The 26,437-nt window shown below is 42.3% G+C and overlaps 1 protein-coding gene across 1 annotated transcript; it reads right to left on the reverse strand.

Moving 5' to 3' along the window:
* Positions 1-8,951: 8,951 nt before the first annotated feature.
* On the reverse strand, positions 8,952-25,801 carry LOC120050824 (guanylate cyclase soluble subunit beta-2-like). The gene is made up of 16 exons (XM_038997354.1): positions 25,640-25,801; positions 17,504-17,577; positions 17,322-17,416; positions 16,738-16,898; positions 16,529-16,628; positions 16,257-16,459; positions 15,929-16,037; positions 15,727-15,830; positions 15,407-15,623; positions 15,113-15,309; positions 14,907-15,030; positions 14,588-14,736; positions 14,297-14,443; positions 14,039-14,193; positions 13,753-13,940; positions 8,952-8,977 (listed from the first exon to the last, which is right to left on the reverse strand). Exons 1-16 carry the CDS (start codon positions 25,799-25,801, stop codon positions 8,952-8,954), a joined length of 2,211 nt encoding a protein of 736 aa, XP_038853282.1.
* Between the last annotated feature and the right edge of the window lie 636 nt (positions 25,802-26,437).

A 26,437-nucleotide genomic window follows, 5' to 3' on the forward strand; every position in this document is an offset into this window, starting at 1 on the left:
CTGTATAAATAGAGGGGGGCCACTGGCCTCTGGAGGGGACCATTGCCCCCATCGCGTGACTCTGAACACAGTCCAGAGAGGCCCAACAGTCACAATCTGCCCTCAGGGGTGAACCCCAACTTGTATGAATTGAGGAGAAGTATGAATAGTGGCTTGCCTGGTTTCCTGAGAGTCTTTTCCGTTTCTGTTTGGGCTAACTCGTTGTTGAATGTAGAAGCAGTCAGGCAGCCTGGCTAGGTAAATGGCTACACCGAATATAGACACTTAAAAAGAAAGAAAGAGAGAGAAAACAAAGAGATAGAAAGAGAGACAGAAAATAGAGACTGATTGACAGAGGTAGTCTGTGTTGTCTTAAGAGAAATGGGCGCAGAGAGAGGAGAAAGAGAGAGATGAAAGCCTACCATCTCTCCTGGCTGCTGTCCAGACAATGATGTCATGTTTAATGACCTCACCATGCAGTGTCATCATCGCCCCCCTTGTGCACCACTTTAGGTGCACCACAGCCCAAAGTGTCTGTCTCTTAACCACCGACATTACTGTACTACCACATGTCTCCATTGCCCAACACCGTGTGTAAAGCCCACTAATCTTAATGGCTTCAATGGCATGGCCTATTAACTTGGTGTTAGCTAACTAGCTTGTTTACCCCAAGGCTAGGGAAAGGCAACCATGTGATCAGGGCAGCTTTGAAGTCATTCTATTACAATATCTCTGAAGAGCTACTAACACCATGGGTGAGTGAATCATTCACTGTACATGGAGGCGTAGGTGGACGCTCTCTCTCCACCTCTCTCTCTCTCTCTCTGACGCTGGCCCGATGTCTTCATCTTCAGGGAAAGCTAGTAACGCGCCGTGACAGTAGCTGTCTGAGAGGAACTACGGGAGGCCTTCCTTTTTATATTCTCCTAAAAAAAACGCATATTTTTTCTCGCTCTCTCTTTATGTCTGCAAGAGAACAAAGGGAGTCTTTATCCTGAGAGTCGGTTAGAGAGGCTGGGAACTCCAAATATAGAAATAGAACCAATAGAAGTGTACACAGTTCTAAAATCCACATGATTGTTAATTTAAGTGTTTAAAGTACTTTTTTAAATAGCAAATAAACCAAATTCATAGCAATATTATTATAGCCATATAGCCTACACCTCAACTAGAAAACAAACCATTTCCACAGTACAGCAGTCTGTTGATCTGTGTACCCAACCAGCCTGCTGCGGCTGGTTTCTAGTGGATGATGGAGTTGTAGTAGAAGTTAATTAAAGGACAGGCGTCATTCCCTCCCTCCTTCCCTCACACCGCTCAGTCCCGTGGGCGCCAGGGAAATAACAGGCCTCTTTCTCTCTCTTCACTGCTCTCAGAGCCCAGGGCCTCGTCTCAATCCCGAAAGTTGCTCCCTTTCCTCCTATGCCCTCTATTCTCCGTCACTTCCCTTCAAGTAAGTTAGCGATAGGTCCACCTAGCTGAGGCTATATTGCAATTCACCTATTTGGTTTAGCCAGATCTGTGACAAGAAGTGAACAAGGGCAGAGAGCAGAGTAGAGGGGGAATCTCTTTGGCATTAAAAGGCATACAGCCCTTGGTCGGCTCCATTGGTCAGTGCCCCAAAAAGTGGCAGACAGGCCACAAACTTCCCTAGACAGCCCCGCTTTCCAACCCTCCCCACCGCCCACCCCGCAACAAAAGAGCCAGCATCACCATATTCCTCTGGGATTGGGCGTGTCCAGAGAATGGAAAAACAACAGTTGAATCTGAGTGCTGTTAAACTCCACATTCACCCTGATTATAATCTCTGGCTTTGCTGTTTGTTTGTTTTCAAACCCACCAAGGTTTACATTAGGAGCTCTGAAGTGTGGAAAATGCCTGCCAAGACCAAGACAGAGCTAAAAGAATAACCCACCAAAACATCCCTGCACGGTTGATGACCTGTCTTCTTGAGATGCATGGTGAATCTATAATACTGCAGTATGCACTGTTTCATGCTTCATTCTGACTAACAGATCAACATGGTTTATTTAAGTGGAAAAGCAACTTTGAATTGATAACCATTCAAATGAATGTCAGGTGGAAAAACACACAGATGTAGTTTACTTTACAAAGTCCTCCTCCGGATTGTAAGCTCCCCTTTGGCAGGAGAAAGTCATGATGTCATCACAGGGTATTCCCTTCTTCACTCGACCAAATATAGGCAGGAAGAATGGCCTACTGTAGTTTTAGGAAAGAATGCAGGGTGATCCAGTGTGTGTCTGTGTGTGTGTGTGTGTGTGTGTGTGTGTGTGTGTGTGTGTGTGTGTGTGTGTGTGTGTGTGTGTGTGTGTGTGTGTGTGTGTGTGTGTGTGTGTGTGTGTGTGTGTGTGTGTGTGTGTATGTATGTGTGTGCATTCATAACGATGGGCCCGTGTCTAATGTCGCCTCAACATTCTGCCAAGGAATGAATGGAAAGCGTGAATGGAATGTCTGGTATTCTCTAAATCATCACAGAGGTATTTTCTCTCTCATACCTAAAGACTGGCTTGTTTTTCTGACCCCCAACCTTTACAGTAAATGTTTCGTAGAACTGGCTGTTGTTAGTAGAACTGGCTGTTGTTTGTGGAACTATTTCCATAATCTTTTATTTTGTTTCATGATGGATCAAAGGTATGTGACCTGTGACTTGTAGTACTGAACAACATCCTTATTTTGAAAGAACAGAACACATTTCCTTTGATATTTCCTTTGGAAAAACAGGCCAGCGTCAATTTGTGACTTACAACCAAAAAACTAAATGAATGCTGACATAAGCCCTCAGCACATTTCCAAAAGGCTTGGTGAGTTACAGTACATGGAGGTTTACATGTTTCCTTAGCTTATACTTATAAAAGTTCATATTCTGTTAACTCATACCCAAATAATGTTGTTGACTTTTCCTATACTCATATGTGGCCAAAGCATATATTGGAGAAAAAACACTTCAAAAACTCCACCTCAAAACTTGTATCTCAAACAGAACATTTAAAAAATGCTTGCTATTCCCTCATAGAACATGATGTCATATTGGCTCATTGGCTGAGCCGGCCAATCAGTGGTTTACTCACGTAAATATTTTTAACGACCGGTATACGCCCACACCATTCTGTTGTTGGGGTACGCCCACACCATTCAAACACATAAAATCTTTAAACATACTTCATTACAATTGTTTGAAAGGAAAACGATTTCACTCATATTGTAGTTCATTTTAGGTCGTATTGCATAGAAATCTGGAAACACTGAACAGTTACTGAGAGAACATCATCAAAGATGGGCCTTGTTAGATGAACTATCTCACGCTACATTTTACAAACTGCCTCGGTAATTATTGTTTTCAACAAACTCTTCCATGTCTCTTCTTACATAAACTGTTCTCAACCGCAATTAAGACTTGCAGCAAACATATCCAAAAAGCCTCTGAGGAGAGCGGCAGGGAGGAAATTAGAAACCTAGAATACGACACTGTTAGCAAACAGCCACATATAAAATAAAATCAGTTAGTCTTCTGGGCCTCTTGGAAGTCATGTTACCGGTTAAGTCTCACGTCACCTAAGAGCAACAGGTCACAATACCCTGTCTGTATATCAGTGGTATGTGTGTTGTGTTGTGTGTGTGTGTGTGTGTGTGTGCGCGCATGTGTGTATGAGTGGTTATTGGGGTCTCAGTGAGTCACACTAACCCGCAATGTCTAATGAGACATGACCCACACATCCTGCCGTTCATTCCGACTGTCAACGTTTGGGTCGCAGTCTGGGGTCTTTAAGCCTGTATTTCTCCATTCATTCCTCAACCTCGGAATTCATTACTGACTGTCTTACGTTCCTGACCGCAAGAACGTAAGACAGTCAAACAGGAATACAATCACCTCAGCATTCTGATGAGGTCATTCCCAACAATTAACTGCTCCTGGTGTGATGGCACAGAGCCACAAAGCATCCCAGGAATGTCATCACCCAAATATACTGAACAAAAATGTAAACACAACATGTAACAATTTCAAAGATTTTACTGAGTTACAGTTCATATGAGGAAATCAGTCAATTGAAAAAACAATGTTTTGACCCTAATCTATGGATTTCACTTGACTGGGAATACAGATAGGCATCTGTTGGTCATAGATACCTTAAATAAATGGTCCTCAGGATCTGGTCACAAGAGGCACCTGTGTAATGATCATGCTGTTTAATCAGCTTCTTGATATGCCACACCTGTCAGGTGGATGGATTCTCTTGGCAAAGTTTGAGAGAAAGAAGCTTTTGTGCACATGGAACATTTCTGGGATCTTTTATTTCAGCTCATGAAACATGGGACCAACAATTTACATGCTGCGTTTATATTTTTGTTCAGTATATATATGGTACAATTAAGCGTGGTTAGTTAGCACTGTTGTCTAAATTAGTTTAACTGACCCCTCCCTGGTGTATATACTGTGAATGTCTGAATGAGCATCCTTTGTGACAAATGCACTGGGAGAGAAATTACATTCAGTCTGTGGCAGACAAAGAGAAGGGAGAATGTTTATCTGCTAATATAAGATAGTAGTGTTGGTATGATGTCCCAAGCTGGGCTTCATACACATTGACTCAGGTTGACCTAAAAACCATGTGTTTGTGTGTGCGTGCGTGTGCGTGCATGTGTGTGTGTGTGCATTTGAAGGTTCTTTTGAGGTCTGAGGTTTTAATGGGAATGCCCCTGTAATTCACCCTGATCCCCAGAGTCTGAAATGATTCATGAGTCTAAAAACAGCTAATGAGATAAATACCGTCTATCAGTCTGCCTCAGTTTATCCTTCCCACTGCACTCTACAGAACAGGGTGACATCATCACGTCTCAGACTGAGAGAACTGACATTGATTATCTCCCTGGATTGTTGCTCTTTTATTCCCCAGTCATACATTTCATTGGTTCCTTTTACAACAGTTCAACATGGTTTTCAAATCAATATGGGTGTTTTGAAGCAATGCTTATCAAAACAGAAGATGAGCCATGAGTGTATATTATAGAACTACTGGGATGAATACTGGACCTATATTGTCATAGCATTTATTACACTCATTCTATAGGATGATATCATCGCTTTGCAGACTGACTGAGTGAAAAGAAAATGTATCATCTCACTGACTTTTGTTAATCTGCTGAATGAGACAATGAGCCCCTCAGGGTGATTGGTATAGACAAGGTTATCAATCACTCTGATTGGAAAATTGGATCGTGTGACAGGCATTGTAGTGCAGAGAGTGAGTTTTCCGACTGGTGGACCGGAGTCTACTGGTGGACCGGGTCTGGTCTCCTGTGTCACAGATGTCTTTGGGGTCAGCATAGAAACCAATTATGTTGTAAGGTCACAAAAAAAATCATGATTGCAACAAAGGTTCATGATTGCAGCGACCTTAAGCAACCGTTGCTGGATTGTTAAACACAGAGATACACATTGAGGCTTCTTGTCACGTATTCATCCGTTGACATGGAAATCTCTTGTAAGCGTATAACGTTGTCATGACAACACAGATACTAGGCTCAGTATCGGTTGGTAAAGATAGTGTTGAGAGAGCTGAGAGGTCAGAAGTGAAGTGACGAGTGACTGTCTCATCATCTCGTCCCCAGTGGTGTGTTTTGTCTGTTGTGCAGTAGTAGACTAAACAAAGACTGAGACCAGTGAGTCCCTAGAGACCTGGGCTGGGAGTTCGTTCAAGACAGGGATCTGTTCTTGCAGTTGCTTTGGGAAAACAAAGTGCTATAAGAGTCATAAAGTTTTGCTTGGCTAGCAATGGTAGTGTACTCGACTAAAAATAAGGAACTACTACTGTTAATACACTACAACAAACGGAAAACCCCCTCAGTGAAACTTGACTCACTGATTCCCTTGTAGTCTATTCTAAATCCTCATCTAAATGAACCGTCTCTAGCTGTTTCATGTCCATTAGATGTTTCCCCTCAACAGGGTCAAAGTCCTAAGCGATATAAGCATAAGCGACATAAGCGGTTGCTTAGGGCCCCCGGGGTCTCCACTTACTATTGAATATACTAAGAATACTAGAATACAGCAGGTGCAATTTTGAAATGTAGTTGTGCATCAGCAGTTTTTCTCTTGCTACTGTATGTCAGTCACTCCATTAGCCATGTCAGCTAACAATGATTTGAATGGTATCTAAACTTGTAGTAAGTCATGGCCGAATACCGACCGGGGACACAGGGCACTTGCCTATGGGCCCTGACCTCCAGGAGGCCCCATTAATTTTGTTAGTCATTCTCACTCAGATATCATGTTAGCATGGCATAAGTCATTAAAGAAATTGTGGAATTGCAGGAAATTTGCTTTAAAACTGCAACCATTTCTTTCCACTCCATGGCAAATGGGTAGAATTGCATGAAATTTGTTATAAAAATGCTAAGTTTTCTCTACATCCCATGGCAAATGGGTAGAATTGCATGAAATTTGTTATAAAAATGCTAAGTTTTCTCTACATCCCATGGCAAATGGGTAGAATTGCATGAAATTTGTCATAAAAATGCAATGTTTTCTCTCCGCCCCATGGCAAATGGGTAGAATTGCATGTAATCTGTTATAAAACTGCAACATTTTCTCTACACCTATGGCAAAATGGGTAGAATTGCAAGAAATTAAATCTAAAACTTACCAAATCTCGCTTAGGGCCCACAAAAGGCTAGAGCCGGCCCTGCCCCTCAATAAGTGAAGGTGAGACTGACAGACTGATGGCGTCAGGGTGTTCTGTATCTGTATGAGGTCATTATGAAGCCTGGAGGTGGTTTGGGTTTTATGGATTTCTGCCCTGTCATGCTCCCTCCACTTCCATCTGACATGATCAAGATCTAATGAGAATGAATGTGATTCCTCCATTTGACATAATCCAGATCTAATGAGAATGAATGTGATTCCTTCCATATGACACGATCAAGACCTAATGAGAAGGAATGTGATTCCTTCCATTTGACATAATCCAGATCTAATGAGAATGAATGTGATTCCTTCCATCTGACATAATCCAGATCTAATGAGAATGAATGTGATTCCTTCCTAAAAGCGTACACTGACTCTGTACTAGCCTTACTACCCTCCAGCTAAAGATAGGGAGAGAGATGAGAGAGAGAGATGGAAAGAGAGAGCTAGATGAGAGAGAGAGATGGAAAGAGAGAGATGGCGAGAGAGAGAGAGAGAGAGAGAGAGAGCAAGAGAGAGAGATGGAAAGAGAGAGATGGCGAGAGAGAGAGAGAGAGAGAGATGGAGAGAGAGCGAGTGAGAGAGATGAGAAGAGAGAGAGATGGAAAGAGATGGAGAGATAGATAGAGGGAGAGAGATGAAGAGATGGAGCCCTTTGAATTGAATTGAGAGACAGCCCAATTCCGATATTTTTTGCACTAATTGGTCTTTTGACCAATCAAGCCAGATATTTTCACATCAGCTCTTTTTCAGAGCTGATCTGATTAGTCAAAAGACCAATTAGTGAGAATTGAATTGGGTACCTTTGTGAACGGCGCCTTAGAGGAGTGATGGAGGAAGGGGAGAGAGGCCTGAGGGGTTGGGGTGTGCGGCTGATCAAATGACCATCTCTGGGTTATAAATCAAATCCTTATTAAGTCTCTCGGGAGGGTACACAAGAAGCAGGCACGTCATTTCTTGGACTGCTTCTGTGGGGTAAAAAGCAGATCCCAATCAGTCACATATTCACACATGCCAAAGTCACCCTGCAAGAATGACATCATGGACGAAAACCCACTAGTCAATTCAGTCCCCCACCTACGCATACATTTATACACACACACACACACACACACACACACACACACACACACACACACACACACACACACACACACACACACACACACACACACACACACACACACACACACACACACAGCGATACGCTCTGTGTGCAGCAACCATGGCAACCAACATCTAAGCCATGACATCACCCTTCCCACCCCAGGAGAGGAGAAGGTGACTCGTGACTTGTCCGTCAGTCGGTGACTCTCTTCCCGGGGATTTCATTCAGCTAGACGTAGAAACTCGATAACGGTACCGAGACTGCCAGGACGTTTCAACAACCCTCTATGTGGTTTACAGGGATAACACTAAACTACCAAAACAGACCATGTTACAGGTCCAATCAGCTGTCAGGGCCTACCTAGACCCATATCAGACCAGGGGGGGAAATTCCCTCTGACCACCACCTACCGCCCACTGTCTAGCACCTCCACAGTCCTATGCTGTTGTGGGACTGATTCTTGAACCGACAGTTTTCCCACAATCGTGAGTCACTGCATGGCTCTCCCGCTATCACACAGGTGCTGTCTGGAACCATTCAAATGGACATAGACACAGTATACACACATCACATCACTCCATACAGGTGCAGGGTTTAGAGAATATCATTTGAAAAGAAAGGATACTTTTTGTAATACTTCCAGAGTTGCAGTAAAGATTGGATCAGAGTTTAGAAGGCTGTCATTACCTATTAGTCAAATACATAGTGTACATAAAGACAACACACGTACACAGAACATTAATGTCATTTAGCGGACGCTCTTAATAACCAGAGCGATTTACAGGAGCAATTAGGGTTAAGTGCCTTGCTCAAGGACACATTGTTCACCCTGTTGATGGCTCGGGGATTCCAACCAGCAATCTGTTGGTTACTGGCCCAACGCTCTTAACCACTAGGCTACCTGCCAGGCTACATTGTCTTCAATTAGCCACAACTGGTGATAAGTGAAATTCAGATTACAGACGATGACTCAATGGATTAATTAATTATTTAATTAATCATCTTGCACTTTATCTAGAACTCCTAGGAAACAATGGAGACATGCTAGAGTGGAACGAGTGGGATGGGGGTCCATACATCCTGGGACAACTTCTAAAGCCAGACTGCAGACTGCTCCAGACACCCACGCACCACATGGTGGGCCCTGACCCGAGCCCTGACTCAGCCGTCTAGGACCGTCTGAGACCCTGAGAACAGGATGTGTCACAAGCTTAGAGTTCTGTATGTGCCCGTGTAATGGAGTCCACCCGTGAACGGCCGACCCGGTATTAGAACTCGCGTTCACAACTATATTTGATAGGGCTGTCGACTAACTTGCTTCAATGCAGTATCTATCTACAGTAGGAGTATGTAGTACTATAAAAAAAAATGTCTAACTATAAAACATTTTACAACTTGTAGCCTTTTAAGAACCACTATTTCTTAAGAGCAGTGCTCTTCAATCCTGGTCCTGGGATCCACAAAGTCTAAACAAGGGCTATAGGGCTTGATATATAGTAAATTAGTTGAATCAGGTGCTTTAGTGCTGGGCTAGCACAAACTACTGAGATAATGGATTTGAACTACTTCCTTGATAAATAGCGCCATCTGGTGACAACAGCTTGGATCCACCCTGTAGTGTGCTGGCATGCCCATGCTTCTCATCCATCCACATAGCCGTTTTAGTCACGCCTTGTATAAAAGGTCAGATCTAAACATATATCCACGAAAATGTGAAGCAACAACTTCATACAACGATTCAATCAATGTTTATTACCCAATGAAACATAATTATACTTTGGAAAGGCCAACCCACCATGGGCAGGTCTACAGTACACAACTGTTGGGAACTGGAATTCCTGGTAGGTTTTTCAAATTGACAGAAACTTCAGGCCTTTAAGGAGGATTTGTATAAAACACTTTGCATAACACACATTTTTGTCCCAGTATCATTTCTTCTGACATTCCTTTTTACAAAGTAGGCCTACATAGTTGCACCTCCAATAATTTGAAATAAAATAAATTATTTAAAAAGTACATTCAAGTGAACAATAGGCTATCAACCCTGAGATTAGGTAAAGTGAGATATTAGCTATTCAGATTTCAGGGAAGCTCAGATATATCTCTTCAAGCGTGCATGATGTCTGAATGGCCACGGGATGGTTCATGTTGATGAGAGAAGACACCAGACTGTCCACCATGGCTTTTAAACAGTCCTGCAGATCTCTAAGGTCCCGGTCCTTCTGACAGTCAGAGTCCCTCATTGCCATGCGCATACAGATGTTCCTCAGCTCTATGCTTTCCTAGGTGGAGAGAGTAGAGCCACAGATAGAACAATGAGCCAGATATTTCACCGGAAGTATATATGTGAAGTATCAGGTTAGCATTTCCACTCACTACCAAATATGGTGATGAGAGGAAACCCAGTGGCCGGCAGTGGGAGAAGATGGAGCGAGATGGATTTTGGCTGATGAAACCAAATCTCCATACAGTTTTAAGGTAAATCAAGAAATCTGTTATAAATTGAATTTTTTTAATGTCTATTTACATCTAGATGTTTGGTGCAGTATTTCTCTAGTGAAATAATGTGCATGAAAACTAGTCGGACTAGACTGATGGGCTCTTGCCACAGATGATTTGTTTACATCGCAGTTTAGGATAACTAATGTGGACTAATCCACATAAATATTTGATAACTAATAAAGTAAGAGAAGCAATGTTTCCTCAAAATGTTTTTGCCACTGAACAAATTTCAACTTCCAGCTCGAGTTTACTGTGAACACTGAGGCTGTACCCGCTTTAAGTTACAGTTTCAGACAGTGGTCAAGTAAGCTACTGTGGCTATTTGATCATAATATAGGCCTACCAGTGTCGCCTACCATCAAAAACAACTGAGAAAATGCATTCCATAACATTTTAACTTGGAAATGGCTGTTCTATCATTCAGCCTACAGTAGCAGCCAATGTGTTGTGTTCAATGTAGGCCTACATTCCATGAGACCTTTGAAAAAATAAATCTGGGTTTGACATTAACCTGTTTATCAACTTGTCCTTTAGACAAGGAGGTGACTGAAAATGTTCTTGTTGTTTGATGCAAGAAACCACTTTACAAAATAAAATGCATTATTATTAACATACCATTATTACAGAATCGGCTCTAGATTTGCTTTCAAATATGTCTAGAAATGTACTTGTTTTGTGCTCTTGTAGGAAGCAATCACTCCATTGCTGACTACAAATGATCTATAACTGGTCTTAGTTTTTGGTTAGGCATAAGGTTAGCAATGTGGTTATGGTTAGGTTCAAAATCCCATTTTAAGAAGAGAAATTGTAGAAATATGAAGCCTTAGGACTTTGTGGCTGTGGTAACTAGTGACGACCGTTAAGAAACTCTGGTAAGAGCCAACAAGGAATGTTGTTTGTATACTCTTTGTTCTTTCTATATTTGACATTTTGAATTGCTTTACAATACAAAAAATAAAGGTTAGGATAATTAACGGTTAAAGTTAGGAAAAGGGTTAGGCTTAGCTACAATGCTGTTGTCCCGACATAAAATAACAGCCACAGACCAACGGCTAGCATCAATTGGTGTAACTTGATATCAAGAAAACGCCCCTAATTGTGGTCTGCAATTATACCCTTCACGAAAAAAAAGACCAAAACGTCACAAGAACGTCGTCATAATATATCCGTGAACTGTTTCGACTGGGAAGCGTATGGTAAGCTTTTACGTCTAGCCAACATGAGTCAGTCATATTAAATTCAGTGTTTCTTTTTAACATATACAAAATATTTTGATATCCATACCATAGAATATTGTTTTCTCATTCATAATCATTTTTATTCTAATCTCTAGCCTATCAACCAAATAGAAAGATATCAAACATTTTTGACAAATTATGCAAACCAGCAGATGCACACCATCACTCACCAAGAAATTAGAATTTCATATAAGGGATAAAACACTCACTTTAGGACGCAGAAATGTCCTCAGATCCTGAAACGAACATTGACTGATTTCTTCCTCGACTGTGAGTATTTGGGTTAGAATATCGATTAGCTGCGTAATGACACTTTCACGCGCCTTTTCTGCTATTGTGTGGGCCGCTGCTGACGAGTCTTGGATGGTTGTCACTTGTTTTTCTAGTCCAAGTTTAGTGGGCCTACTAATCGCTGTTTGGTGGGAGCGCACATTCTGTAGCAACTTCAGTGCTTCTGTTTGGTGCTCCATGGGATTGTACTGCAACGTTGCTGTCTCCATTTGGGCCCCTCTCTGTGTCGCTGCCTGTAGCGCTGTAGCGCTGTAGCACTCCGGAGCACCTAGGTGCGCTTAAGTCACAAGAGTCTCCACCTCTCCCACTCACGCGTCAATTGTTGCGCTATCGCTGGTATTTGTGGTAATTAAATGTTAATGACAGCCACTTTCCCAACATACACACACATACATAGACACACACACACACACACACACCACATGACCCCTTTTCTCAACTGTTATCTGTTTACTTTAGTCAGCGAAAAGGGCCACAGGGAGTTGGAAAATGAGGAACCAGACCTAAACTAAACATGTCTAAGAACATCCCAACTGTACAAGGTTTAGACTGTATAAGATCACACATCAACACCTCCTTATGCAGATTACAGTTACTGTGTACTCATGATTAGCATCTGGAAAGGCTGAGAGGAGAGAAAGGAGACTTTCCTTGCTGTTGTCTAGCAGACTCCAAACTATAAAAAATGTATGTAACCTTTATTTAACTAGGCAAGCCAGTTAAGAACAAATTCTTATTTACAATGACGGCCTACCTCGGCCAAACCCGGACGACGCTGGGCCAAATGTGCGCCGCCCTATGGGATTCCCAATCACGGCCGGATGTGATACAGCTTGGAATTGAACCAGGGACTGTAGTGACCCCACTTGGATTGAGATGCAGTGCCTTAGACCGCTGCGCCACTCGGGAGCCCAAAACTACAGCATCTCTATTCAATAGATCTGTCTCTCTGCTTTCTTTCTGCTATCGAATACAAGCCTGGGGGGCTTGTATTAGCTATGGCAGAGTTCTGGTGTTGACAGCAGCTGCACATGGAGCTTGTCTTTTCTATAATGGCTGCTACCTTTCCTCATCTCTTATTTCATTTACACTCATTTGAAGGCCCAGGAAAGTGCTAATGAGGAAAAGGCAATGATGCACCGACAGGGTGTCCCCACCCCATGGCAACCCCAGGTGTCCCCCAGCAGGCGGCAGTCACGACAACAACACAGAGCTCACCCCGGAGTCTCCCACAGATTGAATCAACCTGTTTATAATATCTAAACATCCTCATGTTAATGACAAAAAATTTGAGATATCGATTTATCACTTTTTGTCTACAGTATTTATAAAACTGGGCACACAATGGTTGAATCAACGTTGTTTCCACGTCATTTCAATGAAATTACGTTGAACCAGCATTAAATAGACATTGAATTGACATCTGTGCCCAGTGGGTTAGCAAGCATGTGTAGAAACATTGTTGATTCTTTGAAAACTGTCAGAACTAGCATGCCTTTGTGTAGTTCAACATTTCATTTCCTAAATGGTCTCAGATTTTCAAATGATGTGCTTCCAAATGGAGTCCAACTCCACATACTTAGAGCAGTCGGCAGAATCGTGAGTTCACGTCGTTGAGATGGCCCTTTTGAAAAGGTGTAGTGTCTCCCAGAAAAGGTGTGTCTTCCTTGGTGAGGTCACTGCAAGAAGAAGCAGATGCCGTGGTTTGGCCAGTCGTTTCTTCCTTTCTCACATTGTCTGGTTCTTCTGTGTCTAAATGGGACAAGAAAGACTCCTTTATCTGGCTGTATCATATGAAACTGAGTCTTTCATATCTTCTGATATGTAATGAAGGCTGTATAACTTGTCCAATAATAAACACATTTTGTTGTTTAATAACCTTTTTTTTCTCCCTACTAGCTAGCAATTCGAACAAACCCAAATTGCCTAACCTCTCTCGCTCTCTCCCGCCCCCTGCTGGTTGTCTCTGTACACGCAGGGCTCTCCTGTCCCTCTGGCCATGATGGTGTCCTCAGACACACACAGGTTCTGCAGCAGGAAGTAGGTAGTCATCAGGCCTTTCCCCTTCACCTGGATCTCTCCTCTTTCCAGGATGTCAAAGCCCTTATCTTCCAGTGCACTGCAGATAGGTATAGTTAGAGAGAATCAGAATCATAAGAACTAAGTTCTTCGGCCAACTTTATTGGCAAATCTGAATGGGAGCCATGTTGGCACTACCTGTATGTGAAGGGGCTGAGGTGTATGTGGTCAGGCACTCCGTGACTCTCCATGCGGGAGGCAGTGTTGACCGTATCTCCAAACAGGCAGTATCGAGGCATCTTGTCCCCTACCACACCAGCCAGCACTGGACCTGTGTGCAGACCCACCCGAATCTGGTACACGCACACCACACACACAGACACACACACACCGTCACTTTAAATCACAATTCCATAGCTTCATTAAAGAACAGCTCATTTTGGACTATAAAGTCACCTGGATGGGTTGCCCAGTGATAGGGTTGGTCACCTCCCGAGCAGCGATACGCATACCCAGGGCAAAGTTGGCCACCCGCTCTGCATGGCTGTCAGCTGGAATGGGAACCCCACCCACCACCATGTAGGCGTCTCCAATAGTCTCCACCTGGAAGAGCCGAGGCGTTCATAGCACTCGTTGAAAGGTTGGCTGCATCTCAATAGTTGAAAGAATTTTCCTTCCCTCATCTCCTCTCCTTCATTCAACCTTTCATTTACCCCTTCATGTACCTCGCTCTTTCTCTCTGTATACCTTGTACACGTCATGGACGCTGGTAAGGCGGTCGAACTTGGAGTACATGGAGTTGAGCATGTTGACGATCTGGATGGGCTCGCAGGCAGCACAGATATTGGTGAAGGTGACCACATCACTGAACAGGATGGTGCACACCTGGAACTCACCTGAAATAGAGGGAGAAAGGTGAAGCAGAGATGTTTGTAATGGCCATACTTTTCATTACACAGGTCTTCTAGCTCATTTGAAGAGTAGAACAAAATAAAAGGCAGCAGATATGCTGGCCCTGTCTGGAGGACCAGGTAGATATGGAATTAGCCAGACATTGCCATCGTACCTGCTTCCACCCTCTTGCCCTCCTTCAGCTGGTTGGCTACGTGGCGAGGCAACATGGCGTAGAGCAGAGTCTCCGTCTTCTTCTTCTCCGTCTCGAGGTGGCGTGAGAGGATCCTCAGCTCCTCCTATGAAATTACAACATGATAGACAAAGAGGATGAGAAAACAGTGAGATGAGAAACGGACAAAGAAGGAGAGATGTATGTGCCTTTTTGCGCTCCAGCTGATTGGACAGCTCCATCTCGGCCAGACGCTGTTGGTTAAGCAGAATGAGGTCCCGGGTGGTGTCGTGCTGGGCGATGTCGGAGATGTGCAGACCCCTCTCCTCCAACTCCTGCAGGCTGCGCAGCTTCGGGGAGCACAGGTACACCATACAGCCCAGAGACTCCATCCACACCATCTGACCTGGGTACAGGGGCGTTATTCAGTCATACCATGGACACAATGCAGAGCCAACCTGCACAATCAGACATCGGATCAGAGAAGGGGAGTTTGACTGAACCTCTGAGTTTGAGCATGGACTGATGCTGAGAGGCCAGTGGCACCATCTCCCGTCTGGTCTTCAGGACAAACTGGCTGTTAATGAACTTCCTGATGCTCTCGATGTTGAAGGTCACCTGCGGATGGACAATGCTGAAGTACTCATCCAGACGGATGTCCATCGTCTGCAGCCCAGGGACAAACTTCTGGATGTTAATCCCAGTCTGCTTCACCTTGAGCTGGGCACACATAGAGAAGAGTACTGGTAACAATGTACCAATAGGACTAATAACTGCTTAATTATCGTTTTGCATAAACTTAGAAAGATACAAGTTGCCTTACCTGTTTATCAAAGACAATGTGGAAAGGGAAGGCATTGCAGAATGCTTGTTCCTCCATCCACAGCTTATCTGGGTAGCAGGGTGTGAATGACTTCAGAAGGTTGTCTGGGGGGGGGGCAGAAGAATCATTCTCATATCAACATGAAAGCGTCCAGCAAACTTTGCTTTTGGAGTGAACACTTCAAGTAAAGAAAGAGCCCAACCTTTACCAAACATGACAATGCTCCTAACCATGTCCCAGCGTGATCTTTTCCCAGCAGGGCAGTGGGGCAGACTGGCACACCTGGCTCTCATCCTCTCCAATGCCTCTGCCTGATGCTGTTACCAGACCAGAGGAATACACCAGAGATCTCACACTGAACCCCTAGAGGCCACAGTGTCTGCTGGGTGTAGACTACTTTGCTCTTATTTTTTAACCCTCTAGACATAATTCTATTTTCATTCCATTATAAAACATGTAATAGTTAAACACTGCTACTTGACTCTTGTTTTGAATCATGACAAATTTAAATAAAAAAATAAACTTCTCACCCTCCTATCAATCTCCTCATCCTCCTTGGTTACCTCCTTCTCTCTTTGGGGCCGGAAATCCCTCTTTGACCCTCTGCTCCTCTGAGAGACCAGGAAGACCACATGCTCTTTCTTCCCTGTGCGCTCGTCTTCCTCTGATTGGTTAAGGATGGTCATGCTCACTTCGCTGTCAAAGAAGTCTTTGGCCACCGCCTCAATGATGCCTGCACAGAGAGAAAAGAGATAACCTCCTTAGATTAAAGGTACATTTTAGGTATGGATGATTACCGTACCTGGCACAATGTGATATAGGCCTTTCCTGTCCGAGTAGTAATGAAGCAACATCCTCCCATCATCGTTCTTCTCCACACGGAACGAGGGAGCGTTCATCTCCTGGAAGAAGGATATTTATTGCATACATCATCTTTTTTAAAATCTGGGCTCTAATGGATTGAAATACGTAGTAGATGATCCATTGTAGAGGCCGTAAAGAGAAGGTCACCTGGTAGGAGAGAGCCAGGTAGCTGTGAAGGGCATCCAGGTTCTCAATGAACTCCACCAGGTTCCCCCCTAGCGTACGCAACATGGTGTCGTACCCCGCCATCTTACAGAAGCTGAAGAAGTACTCCCCGAAAAGCTTCAGCACCACCTCAGAAGACATGTCTGTGGCCACAACACCACCACATCATCATCATTGTCATCACTATATCATCACCAAATGTCAAACTAAATGGTGCCTATCTCTCCCCTTAGTTTGGGACTGTAGACTGTCCCGTAATTCTAACCCTGACACCGTGTCATGTCCACAGGCTCTGAGGTGACCCCTCGGGTACAGGACACCTGGGCCACACTTGGGTCACCTGTGCCACACCTGGAGGGCCTCAGCAGGGACGTTGTTAACACCTGACCTCACCTGGAGGGCCTCAGCAGGGACGTTGTTAACACCTGGCCTTACACACCCCCTCCCCCGAGGAGGTAGACACTCCTAACCACTGATATAAGGGTATCAAAAACACTGACCTGTGTTTCTGGTTCAAGATTAAACACCGTTATAGAATTGTAAAGAACGTAGAGACTGGTACTTACCCAGCATAGTACATGCCTCCTGCACCAGACGCAGAGTTATGACATCATCGTATATCTCATAAGTCATAAACGTGTCCTGGACCTCTGCCAGGGTCCTGAAGAGATAGAGAGAATTGGCATACTCATGTCCTGAATCGTTTCAAATTTACATCAACAGTTACTTAGTACACAAAATACCAGACCTCAGTTTCTCCCATGTTTCTTCACCAAATTTCTCAATTACCAGAGATTTCAGACAGGTGTTTATGAATCCGTACTGCGAACACAAACAGTGAAGAAGAAGAGAGCGATATGAGATATCATAGTTGTCTAAAGCAAAACTAGAATGACTTGATGTTAAAATCAACAAACAGACATCTTGGTACTCACCATCTCTCTGGTATCGCTCTGTCCTCGTCCTCCTGGTTTGTACTCTCTATGTACAGAACCCCTAACTCCTCTCTCTCTCACTCTCTCACACACACACACACACACACACACACACACACACACACACACACACACACACACACACACACACACACACACACACACACACACACACACACACACACACACACACACACACACACACACACACACACACACACACACACACACACACACACACACACACACACACACACACACACACACACACACACACACACACACGCACACGATGGAATTACTCTGCCACCATATGGTGAGAATTAGACATTGCATGGCATCCAGTCCCATCTTCTTGTTGCATGAATCCTGTCTTCAATTCTTCCAATTATTTTATTATTCTCAATGTGTATTCTTTCTCTTGGTAGATGATAAAATCAGTGGAGGCTGCTGAGGGGAGGACGGCTCATAATAATGTCTGGAACGGAGTGAATGGAATGACATCAAACACATGGAAACCACACGTTTGATGTATTTGATACCATTCTGCCTATTCCGCTCCAGCCATTACCACGAGCCTGTCTTCCCCAAGTAAGGTGGCACCAACCTCCTGTGGATACAATATACACTGAGTGTACAAAATATTACATAAAATGATAAAGTGAATCCAGGTGAAAGCCATGTTCTTTTATTGATGTCATCTGTTAAATCCACTTCAATCAGTGTAGATGAAGGGGAGGAGACAAGTTAAAGAAGGGGTTTTAAGCCTGGAGATAATTGAGACATGGATTGTGTATGTGTGTGCCATTTAGAGGGTGAATGGGCAAGACAAAAGATTTAAGTGCCTTTGAACGGGAGATGGTAGTAGATGCCAGGCACACCGGTTTGTGTCAAGAACTGCAATGCTGCTGGGTTTTTCACACTCAACAGTTTACCATCAGTATCAAGAATGGTCCACTACCAGAAGGACATCCAGCCAACTTAACCCAACTGTGGGAAGTATGAAGTCAACATGGGCCAGCATCCATGTAGAACGCTTTCGACACCTTGTAGAGTCCATACCCCGACCAAATTGAGGCTGTTCTAAAGGCAAAAGGGGGTGCAACTCAATAGTAGGAAGGTGTTCCTAATTGTTTTGTAGGTCTGTATATCAGTAGTATAGAACACACAGTTGCCTGAACTTGTATTGGTTGGAAGTCCTTGTCCATGGTCCTGAAATAGTGTCCAGGTCAATGTTGCAGGCTGCATGTGAGATTAAGGGTTAACAGCCTCATAGGAATATGGTGTATTTTAAGTAAATAACGCATTTCAGTCCTTGGATGCAAAAGGAAGCTATTTTATTTTTCTAATATATTATTACTTGACATAGTCTGCAAAAACCATAAACAGTTGTAAAGTTTAGATGTCTGTCTTTTCCGAGTGTTTTCATGACTGAACACATAGATTAGGCCCTGCATTTTGTAGTGGCAATATAAACTACACTGTTGTGTTCTGAATCCCAACGCTTTCAAAGAAACAATTATGATTGCGCTGCCTATGCTTTCCCACGAGCTATAAATGCTGTTGTTCCGGCAATAACATTTTACAAGTGTCACAACACATCACGTGTAACACAAGACAAGACAAGACAAGACACTAAATTGTAAAAACTAATACTTCCTGGTATGCTTTCTATATGGCTCCCTAAAATAAAGTGTAAACTGACGCAAAGTTACTTTGATCATTGCTGTAAAAGGTGGATTTGCTCAGGATCAAAGTAACGTTCATGTTCAGTTTCCAGACCCCTCAAGGAGGGTCAAATATCAAGATGATTTGGAATCAAACAAACATTGATTTGGAGTGAACCAACACGTGAACTACTTTTTTTTAACTAACTTAAAATTGTTCTGACATTACGTCACAGCAATTTTTATTTTACAATGATCATAACAGTTGGCAGTATTTTCTGTTAATCTTTAATTCAATGTACTTTTCCAAAAGAAATCCCCTCCATCAGTAAAGTGCTTATGCGCGGTGTGTATCCAGAGACAGTAGAGAAATCATTCCCAGACCATCTCTGGTGTAACTTCAGGAAGAGAATAATCAATAGCCTACAGCTGAATCAAGTGCAGCATTGCCAAAGGAGAAGCAGGTAAGACCTTGAACGTTTATTTCTTTAAATACTGAGTTTTTACAATCGACAACAAATCCCAGCCATTCTCAACGCTTTTTGTGTTATATGGGTTTTGTAATCAGCGTGAGTCATTTGACATGGAGAGCAATGAAACGACAATGGTGTAACTGATAAGGTAGAGGTACTAAAACACAGCGAAAATACAGTTTAGAGCATGGAGGCTTTTCAGTTGTAATTCGAGTAACACTTCAACTACAGCGGAACATACAGTATAAACTCATACTATATTTACTGTCTTGTTCTACACAGGGATGTTGTGTGAAAGCGCACTCTGGGGCATGGATCACCATGAAGACTTGGCAAGAGAACTCACTCCTCCTCACGCGTCCCTATCAGAGCCAACATCAGACCGGGGTAGTTTCTACCCTCATCTCTCCGAATGCGCCAACATCGAGGTTGATGGCAGTGAAAATATGGAAAACCATACAAGGAAAGAGGCGGTGAAACAGAGATCGGCTCATCAAGAAAAGGGACTGGTCCCAGGAGACCAATTAGTGAGGAATATGGCATCACCCCATTCTACAGAGCGGTTTGGACCAACAGGAAGAGGGAAGTCATCAGGAGCCGGACGGACACTGGTACCCTGTCAGACTTCATCTCCAAGTCTCTCACAGAGTCGCACTAAAAACTATGTAGTGTAAAGCCCGCCTCTTCATTCTCCATGGACATATTTAACAGTGGCTTATGGAACAATGTTATTTATTTTGTATGTCATTTCACTATCCTTCATAACCTGTGCTTTTTCGCTGACACGGTCGCCAGTTGTACGGTGTTTCCTCCGACACAATGGTGTGGCTGGCTTTCGGCGAGCAGTGTGTCAAGTAGCAGTGTGGCTTGTCAGGGTCTTGTTTCGGAGGACGCATGACTTTCGACCTTCGCCTCTCTGGAGTCGGTACGGGAGTTGTAGCGATGCGACAAGACTGTAACTACCAATTGGATATCACGAACATGTGGAGAAAAAGGGGTAAAAAGTACAAACAAAAATTATAATAACCTGTGCTTGATATCCTGTTCAACCCTTCCTGTGAATTAAATAGCCCTATAGGCCTATTGCTTATTGCATGTGTTTGATTGAAGGATGTTCATTTATTGACTAAATGTGCAGTGTTTATACATTGTTCTTTCAACTATTTATTATTGATGGAGACGAAGCCAGCCTTAATATTCACCATCACTGGAACACTGTAACAGGATGGCATGGAATGAATCCTGTACTCTATTCTGTGTTGATGTTATTAACAAATAGGGATAGAATAGGCCTGCACTTGTTTCTTATCATTATTCCTTTCCATTCAATCTAGGTTCATTCCAGATAGTGAAGATATCTATTTAGGTCTATGAAGATATCTATCTAGGTCTATGAAGATATCTATCTAGGTCTATGAAGATATCTATCTAGGTCTATGAAGATATCTATCTAGGTCTATGAAGATATCTATCTAGGTCTATGAAGATATCTATCTAGGTCTATGAAGATATCTATCTAGGTCTATGAAATATCTATCTAGGTCTATGAAATATCTATCTAGGTCTATGAAGATATCTATCTAGGTCTATGACGATATCTATCTAGGTCTATGAAATATCTATCTAGGTCTATGAAGATATCTATCTAGGTCTATGAAATATCTATCTAGGTCTATGAAAATACTGTAGATGTTAGTTACCATAACTGCCCTCAGATCCAGGTTCATAAGGAAGCACTTACGAGAGTAAAATTTAGTTGTACATTTATGTTCAGTAATTTTTCTTAGAAACAGAACACCATATTTTGCTAAAATTCTCCCTGTTTTATTTCATTTGAAAGTAGCTGTTGTCACTCCACCAGAAAACAAGTCTAGACTATTCAATGATTACTACCATTCATATGGGCACAACATACAGTGCCTTCAGAAACTATTCATAGCCCTTGACTTATTTCACATTTTGTTGTATTTGTATTTATTAGGAATCCCCATTAGCTGCTGTACTTTAAAGGGCCAGCCCTGCGGCTCTGTTCTGAGCCAACTGTCATTTTCCCAAGTCCCTCTTTGTGGCACCTGGCCACACTACTGAACAGTAGTCTAGGTGCAACAAAACTAGGGCCTGTGGGACCTGCCTTGTTGATAGTGTTGTTAAGAAGGCTTTATTATGGACAGACTTCTCCCTATTTTAGCTACTGTTGTAAACTGTTTTGATCATGACAGTTTACAATCCAGGGTTACTCCAAGCAGTTTAGTCACCTCAACTTGCTCAATTTCCACATTATTCATTACAAGACGTAGTTGAGGTTTAGGGTTTAGTGAATGATTTGTCCCAAATACAATGCTTTTAGTTTTAGAAATATTTAGGACTAGCTTATTCCTTGCTACCCATTCCGAAACTAACTGCAGCTCTTTGTTAAGTGTTGCAGTCATTTCAGTTTCTGTAGTAGCTGACGTGTATAGTGTTGAGTCATCCGCATACATAGACACACTGGCCTTACTCAAAGCCAGTGGCATGTTGTTAGTAAAGATTGAAAAAAGCAAGGGGCCTAAACAGCTACCCTGGGGAATTCATGATTCTACCTGGATTATGCTTGAGAGGCTTCCATTAAAGAACACCCTCTGTGTTCTGTTAGACAAGTAACTCTTTATCCACATTATAGCAGGGGGTGTAAAGCCATGACACATACGCTTTTCCAGCAGACTCAAAAGCTGCACTGAAGTCTAACAAGGCAGCCTCCACAATCATTTTATCATCAATTTCTCTCAGCCAATCATCAGTCATTTGTGTAAGCGCTGTGCTTGTTGAGTGTCCTTCCCTATAAGTGTGCTGAAAGTCTGTTGTCAAAGTCTGTTGCCTGAATTCAAAATGTATTACATATTTTTTTTAAACCTCACCCTTCTACACACAATACCCCATAATGACAAAGTGAAAACATGTTTTTAGAAATTCTTGCAAATGTGTTGAAATTTAAGTACAGAAATATCTAATTAATTTAAGTATTCACACCCTTGAGTCACCTTTGGCAGTGATTACAGCTGTGAGTCTTTCTGGGTAAGTGTCTAATAGCTTTGCACACCTGGATTGTACAGTATTTGCCCATTTTTTTTTATTTTATTCTTCAAGCTCTGTCAAGTTGGTTGTTGATCATTGTTAGACAGCCATTTTCAAGTCTTGCCATAGATTTTCAAGCCGATTTTAAGTCAAAACTGTAATTAGGCCACTTAGGAACATTCAATGTCATCTTGGTAAGCAACTCCAGCGTATATTTGGCCTTGTGTTTTAGGTTACCCATAAAACCATGCTTGGAAATATGAAGATAATACTAAGTGATGTGTTGTGTTGGATTTGCCCAAACATAACACTTTGTATTCAAGACATAAAGTTAATGTATTTGCCACATTTTTTGCGGTTTTACTTTTTTGCCTTATTGCAAACAGGATGCATGTTTTGGAATATTTTTATTCTGTAATGGCTTCCATCTTTTCATTCTGTCATTTAGGTTAGTAGTGTAGAGTAACTACAATGTTGTTGATCCATTCTCAGATTTCTCCTATCAGAGCCATTAAACTCTGTAACTATTTTAATGTCACCATTAGCCTCATGGTCAGATCCCTGAGAGATTTCTTTCCTCTCTGGCAACTGAGTTAGAAAGGAGGCCTGTATATTTGCAGTGACTGGATGTATTGATACAGCATCCAAAGTGTAATTAATAACTTCACCATGCTCAAAGGGATATTCAATGTCTGCTTTTTAAAAGTTTTACCCATCTACCAATAGGTCAAATCAAATCCAATCAAGCTTTATTTATACAGCACATTTCAGACATGGAATGCAACACTATGTGCTTTACAGGAAAAATAATGACACCCAACTGAACAACCAAAAAGAACCCTAAGGAAAAGCAAAGCTAAAAATATATATTTTTAAATATGTCCACAGTTTTGTCCACCCCCCCCATGTCTGACATGTATTGGGGTGCACAACCGTGGATTGATTTAAAAACCAATGGAAGAATCTTAAAATGTATTCTAAAACTCACAGGCAGCCAGTGCAGAGACCTTAAAACCGGTGTAATGTGTTCTCTCCGTCTGGTCTTTGTCAGTACCCATGCTGTAGCATTCTGTAATGTTTTGCAGTTGATCAATGGCTTTTTTGGGTAGACCAGACAGGAGAGCATTACAGTAGTCAAGCCTGCTTGTAATAAAAGCATGGATGAATCTCTTTGTATCAGCCTAAGAGAGAAATGGACGCACCTTGGCAATGTTCCTCAGATGGTAAAAATGAATTTTGGTCACATTCCAAATGTGTGATTAGAAATTTATTTCAGAATCTAAAATAACACCTAGGTTTTTTACCTGGTGTTTTATCTTTATTGCCCATGAATTAAAATGTACGGCTAGATTCTCTCTTTGTGCTTTGGCTCCAACAATAAGTACCTTGATCTTATGATGATTTAGCTGGAGGAAGTTGTGAGCCATCCAAGTATTTAAATCACTAATACAGTCTAATAATTTATCCTTGGAGCTAAAATCCTTTGGTGACACACAAATGTAAAGTTGTGTATCGTCTGCGTAGCAGTGGAAATGGTTGCCCTTAATTTGCTATTAAAGTTATAAACTAAATAATCACAAGAGGTGGTGGAGAATTGTTCATACACTCAAAAAAATCTGCAGTAATGTAAGATAGCATTTCTTAATAATGCGTTCAGTGCTATGGGCAACAAGGTAGCAAGAAATAGAAAGTGGTGATCAGATAAAGCAACACCAACAATGGAGGATATGTCAATAGAAAGCCCCTTGGTAATAACCAGGTCCAGAGAATGGCCGCGGTTATGGGTGGGCCCAGTAACATGTTGGATAAAGTCCATAGAGCTTAAAAGATTAATACGTTGAATGGCCTTGGAGTCAGTCTCTTTGTCAACATGAATATTAAAATCGCCCAACACAATGATTTTATCATAGTTCTCAAGACCAATAGACAATAGTTCAGATAAATCAATAAAGAAAGTGGGCAGTGCTTTGGTGGCCTATTGAGTCTTATGGCCAGCACTGGTGGCTGACATTTAAACAGTATAGCATGATGCGCAAAAAAACCAAAGTCGCCAAACGAAAAGTCCTTACAGCTGAGAGCATTACTGAAAATAGAGGCTGTCCCCCTCCACTTTTCCCTTTTCTGATAGAGCATGAAAAGCTGTAGTCCGGGGGGAGACTTCAATAAGAGCAGCACTACAGTCTGATGACAGCCATGTTTCAGTGAGTAACATGCAATAAGCTTTGCGCTCAGTAATTAGGTAATTCACAAGAAAGGTTTTACTTGTGATTGCTCTAACATTTAAAAGCGCCATATTCAATGCCATCTGCCTCGAGGTGACCAATGGAATAAAAACCAAATGATTATCATTACAACCACGTTTTATCAGAATGGTAGGAGATAACAGTTTGAATAAACTCACTAGAAGGCGGAGTTAAAGGAACATCAATTAGGTTACTCACAATAACCATAGTGCCTTTTCTGCAGGAGTTGATATGATTTCCAAGTCCTCTGTTGCTTATTCTGACAGGGAGAACTGGAGCACTACCAAAACTGTTTGCGATGTTACTGGGAAAAAAGAGACATTCCTGTCATTGCAAAGTTTCTTCATGTACTCATTCAGGGCAAAGAGTAAACTGAAACGTTCTGAAACCCTTCAGTAGCACGGGAGGGGGCCAGAGAATTAATCTCTTCCCTGTGCTAGCGAGGGTGTTTAAAAATGTTTGTAGTCCTCACTCAGTTCCTCAGATCGCTTAAAACAAAGGTCGTTAAAACCTACGTGAGTGACGATGGTGTCAATATGGGAGTAGTTGGCCAGAACCGTGGGCAGGAGGGAGTTGATGTCATGGACACAGGCTCCTGGGTGACAGTGGACCTTGGTCGGTCCACAGATCTTCACTGATAGATGAAAAGTGGCCAGGTGCCCTTCTTTGCGAGGCATTGGAAAACTTCCCTGGTCTTTGTGGTTGAATCTGTGTTTAGAATTCAATGCTTGACTGAGGGACCTAACAGATAATTGTATGTTTTATTTAACTAGGCAAGTCAGTTAAGAACAAATTCTTATTTACAATGATGGCCTATACCGGCCAAACCCGGACGACGCAGGGCCAATTGTGCACCGCCCTATGGGACTCCCAATCACGGCCGGTTGTGATACAGCTTGGATTCGAACCAGGGTGTATGTAGTGACGCCTCTAGCACTGAGATGCAGTGTCTTAAAAATCATGTTAAACAATATTATTACACACAGAGTAAGTCCATCCAAGTTATTATGTGACTTGTTAAGCACATTTTTACTCCTGAAATTATTTAGGCTTGCCATAACAAATATGTTGAATACTTATTGACTCAAGACATTTCAGCTTTTAAATTGTATTAATTTGTAAAAATGTCTAAAAACATAATTCCACGTGGACATTATTGGGTATTGTGTGTATGCCAGTGACACAAAATCTCAATTTAATACATTTTAAATTCAAGCTGTAACACAACAAAATTTGGGAAAAGTCAAGGAGTGTGGATACTTTCTGAAGGCACCTTTTTGACAAACTAAATGTGAAGTGAACTATCACTTTAA

The sequence above is a fragment of the Salvelinus namaycush genome, chromosome 7, assembly GCF_016432855.1.
Source record: "Salvelinus namaycush isolate Seneca chromosome 7, SaNama_1.0, whole genome shotgun sequence".
Taxonomy (NCBI): domain Eukaryota; kingdom Metazoa; phylum Chordata; class Actinopteri; order Salmoniformes; family Salmonidae; genus Salvelinus; species Salvelinus namaycush.

Bases quoted from the DNA above. Each gene is read 5' to 3' on its own strand.
- LOC120050824 (XM_038997354.1), bottom strand. From the start codon at position 25,801: ATGCCTCGCAAAGAAGGGCACCTGGCCACTTTTCATCTATCAGTGAAG. The intron at 15,831-15,928 runs GTTGGGCTCTTT...CCCCCCCCCCAG, and splicing joins CATTGTCATGTTTGGTAAAG to ACAACCTTCTGAAGTCATTC. The intron at 15,624-15,726 runs GTAAGGCAACTT...ATGTGTGCCCAG, and splicing joins ACATTGTCTTTGATAAACAG to CTCAAGGTGAAGCAGACTGG.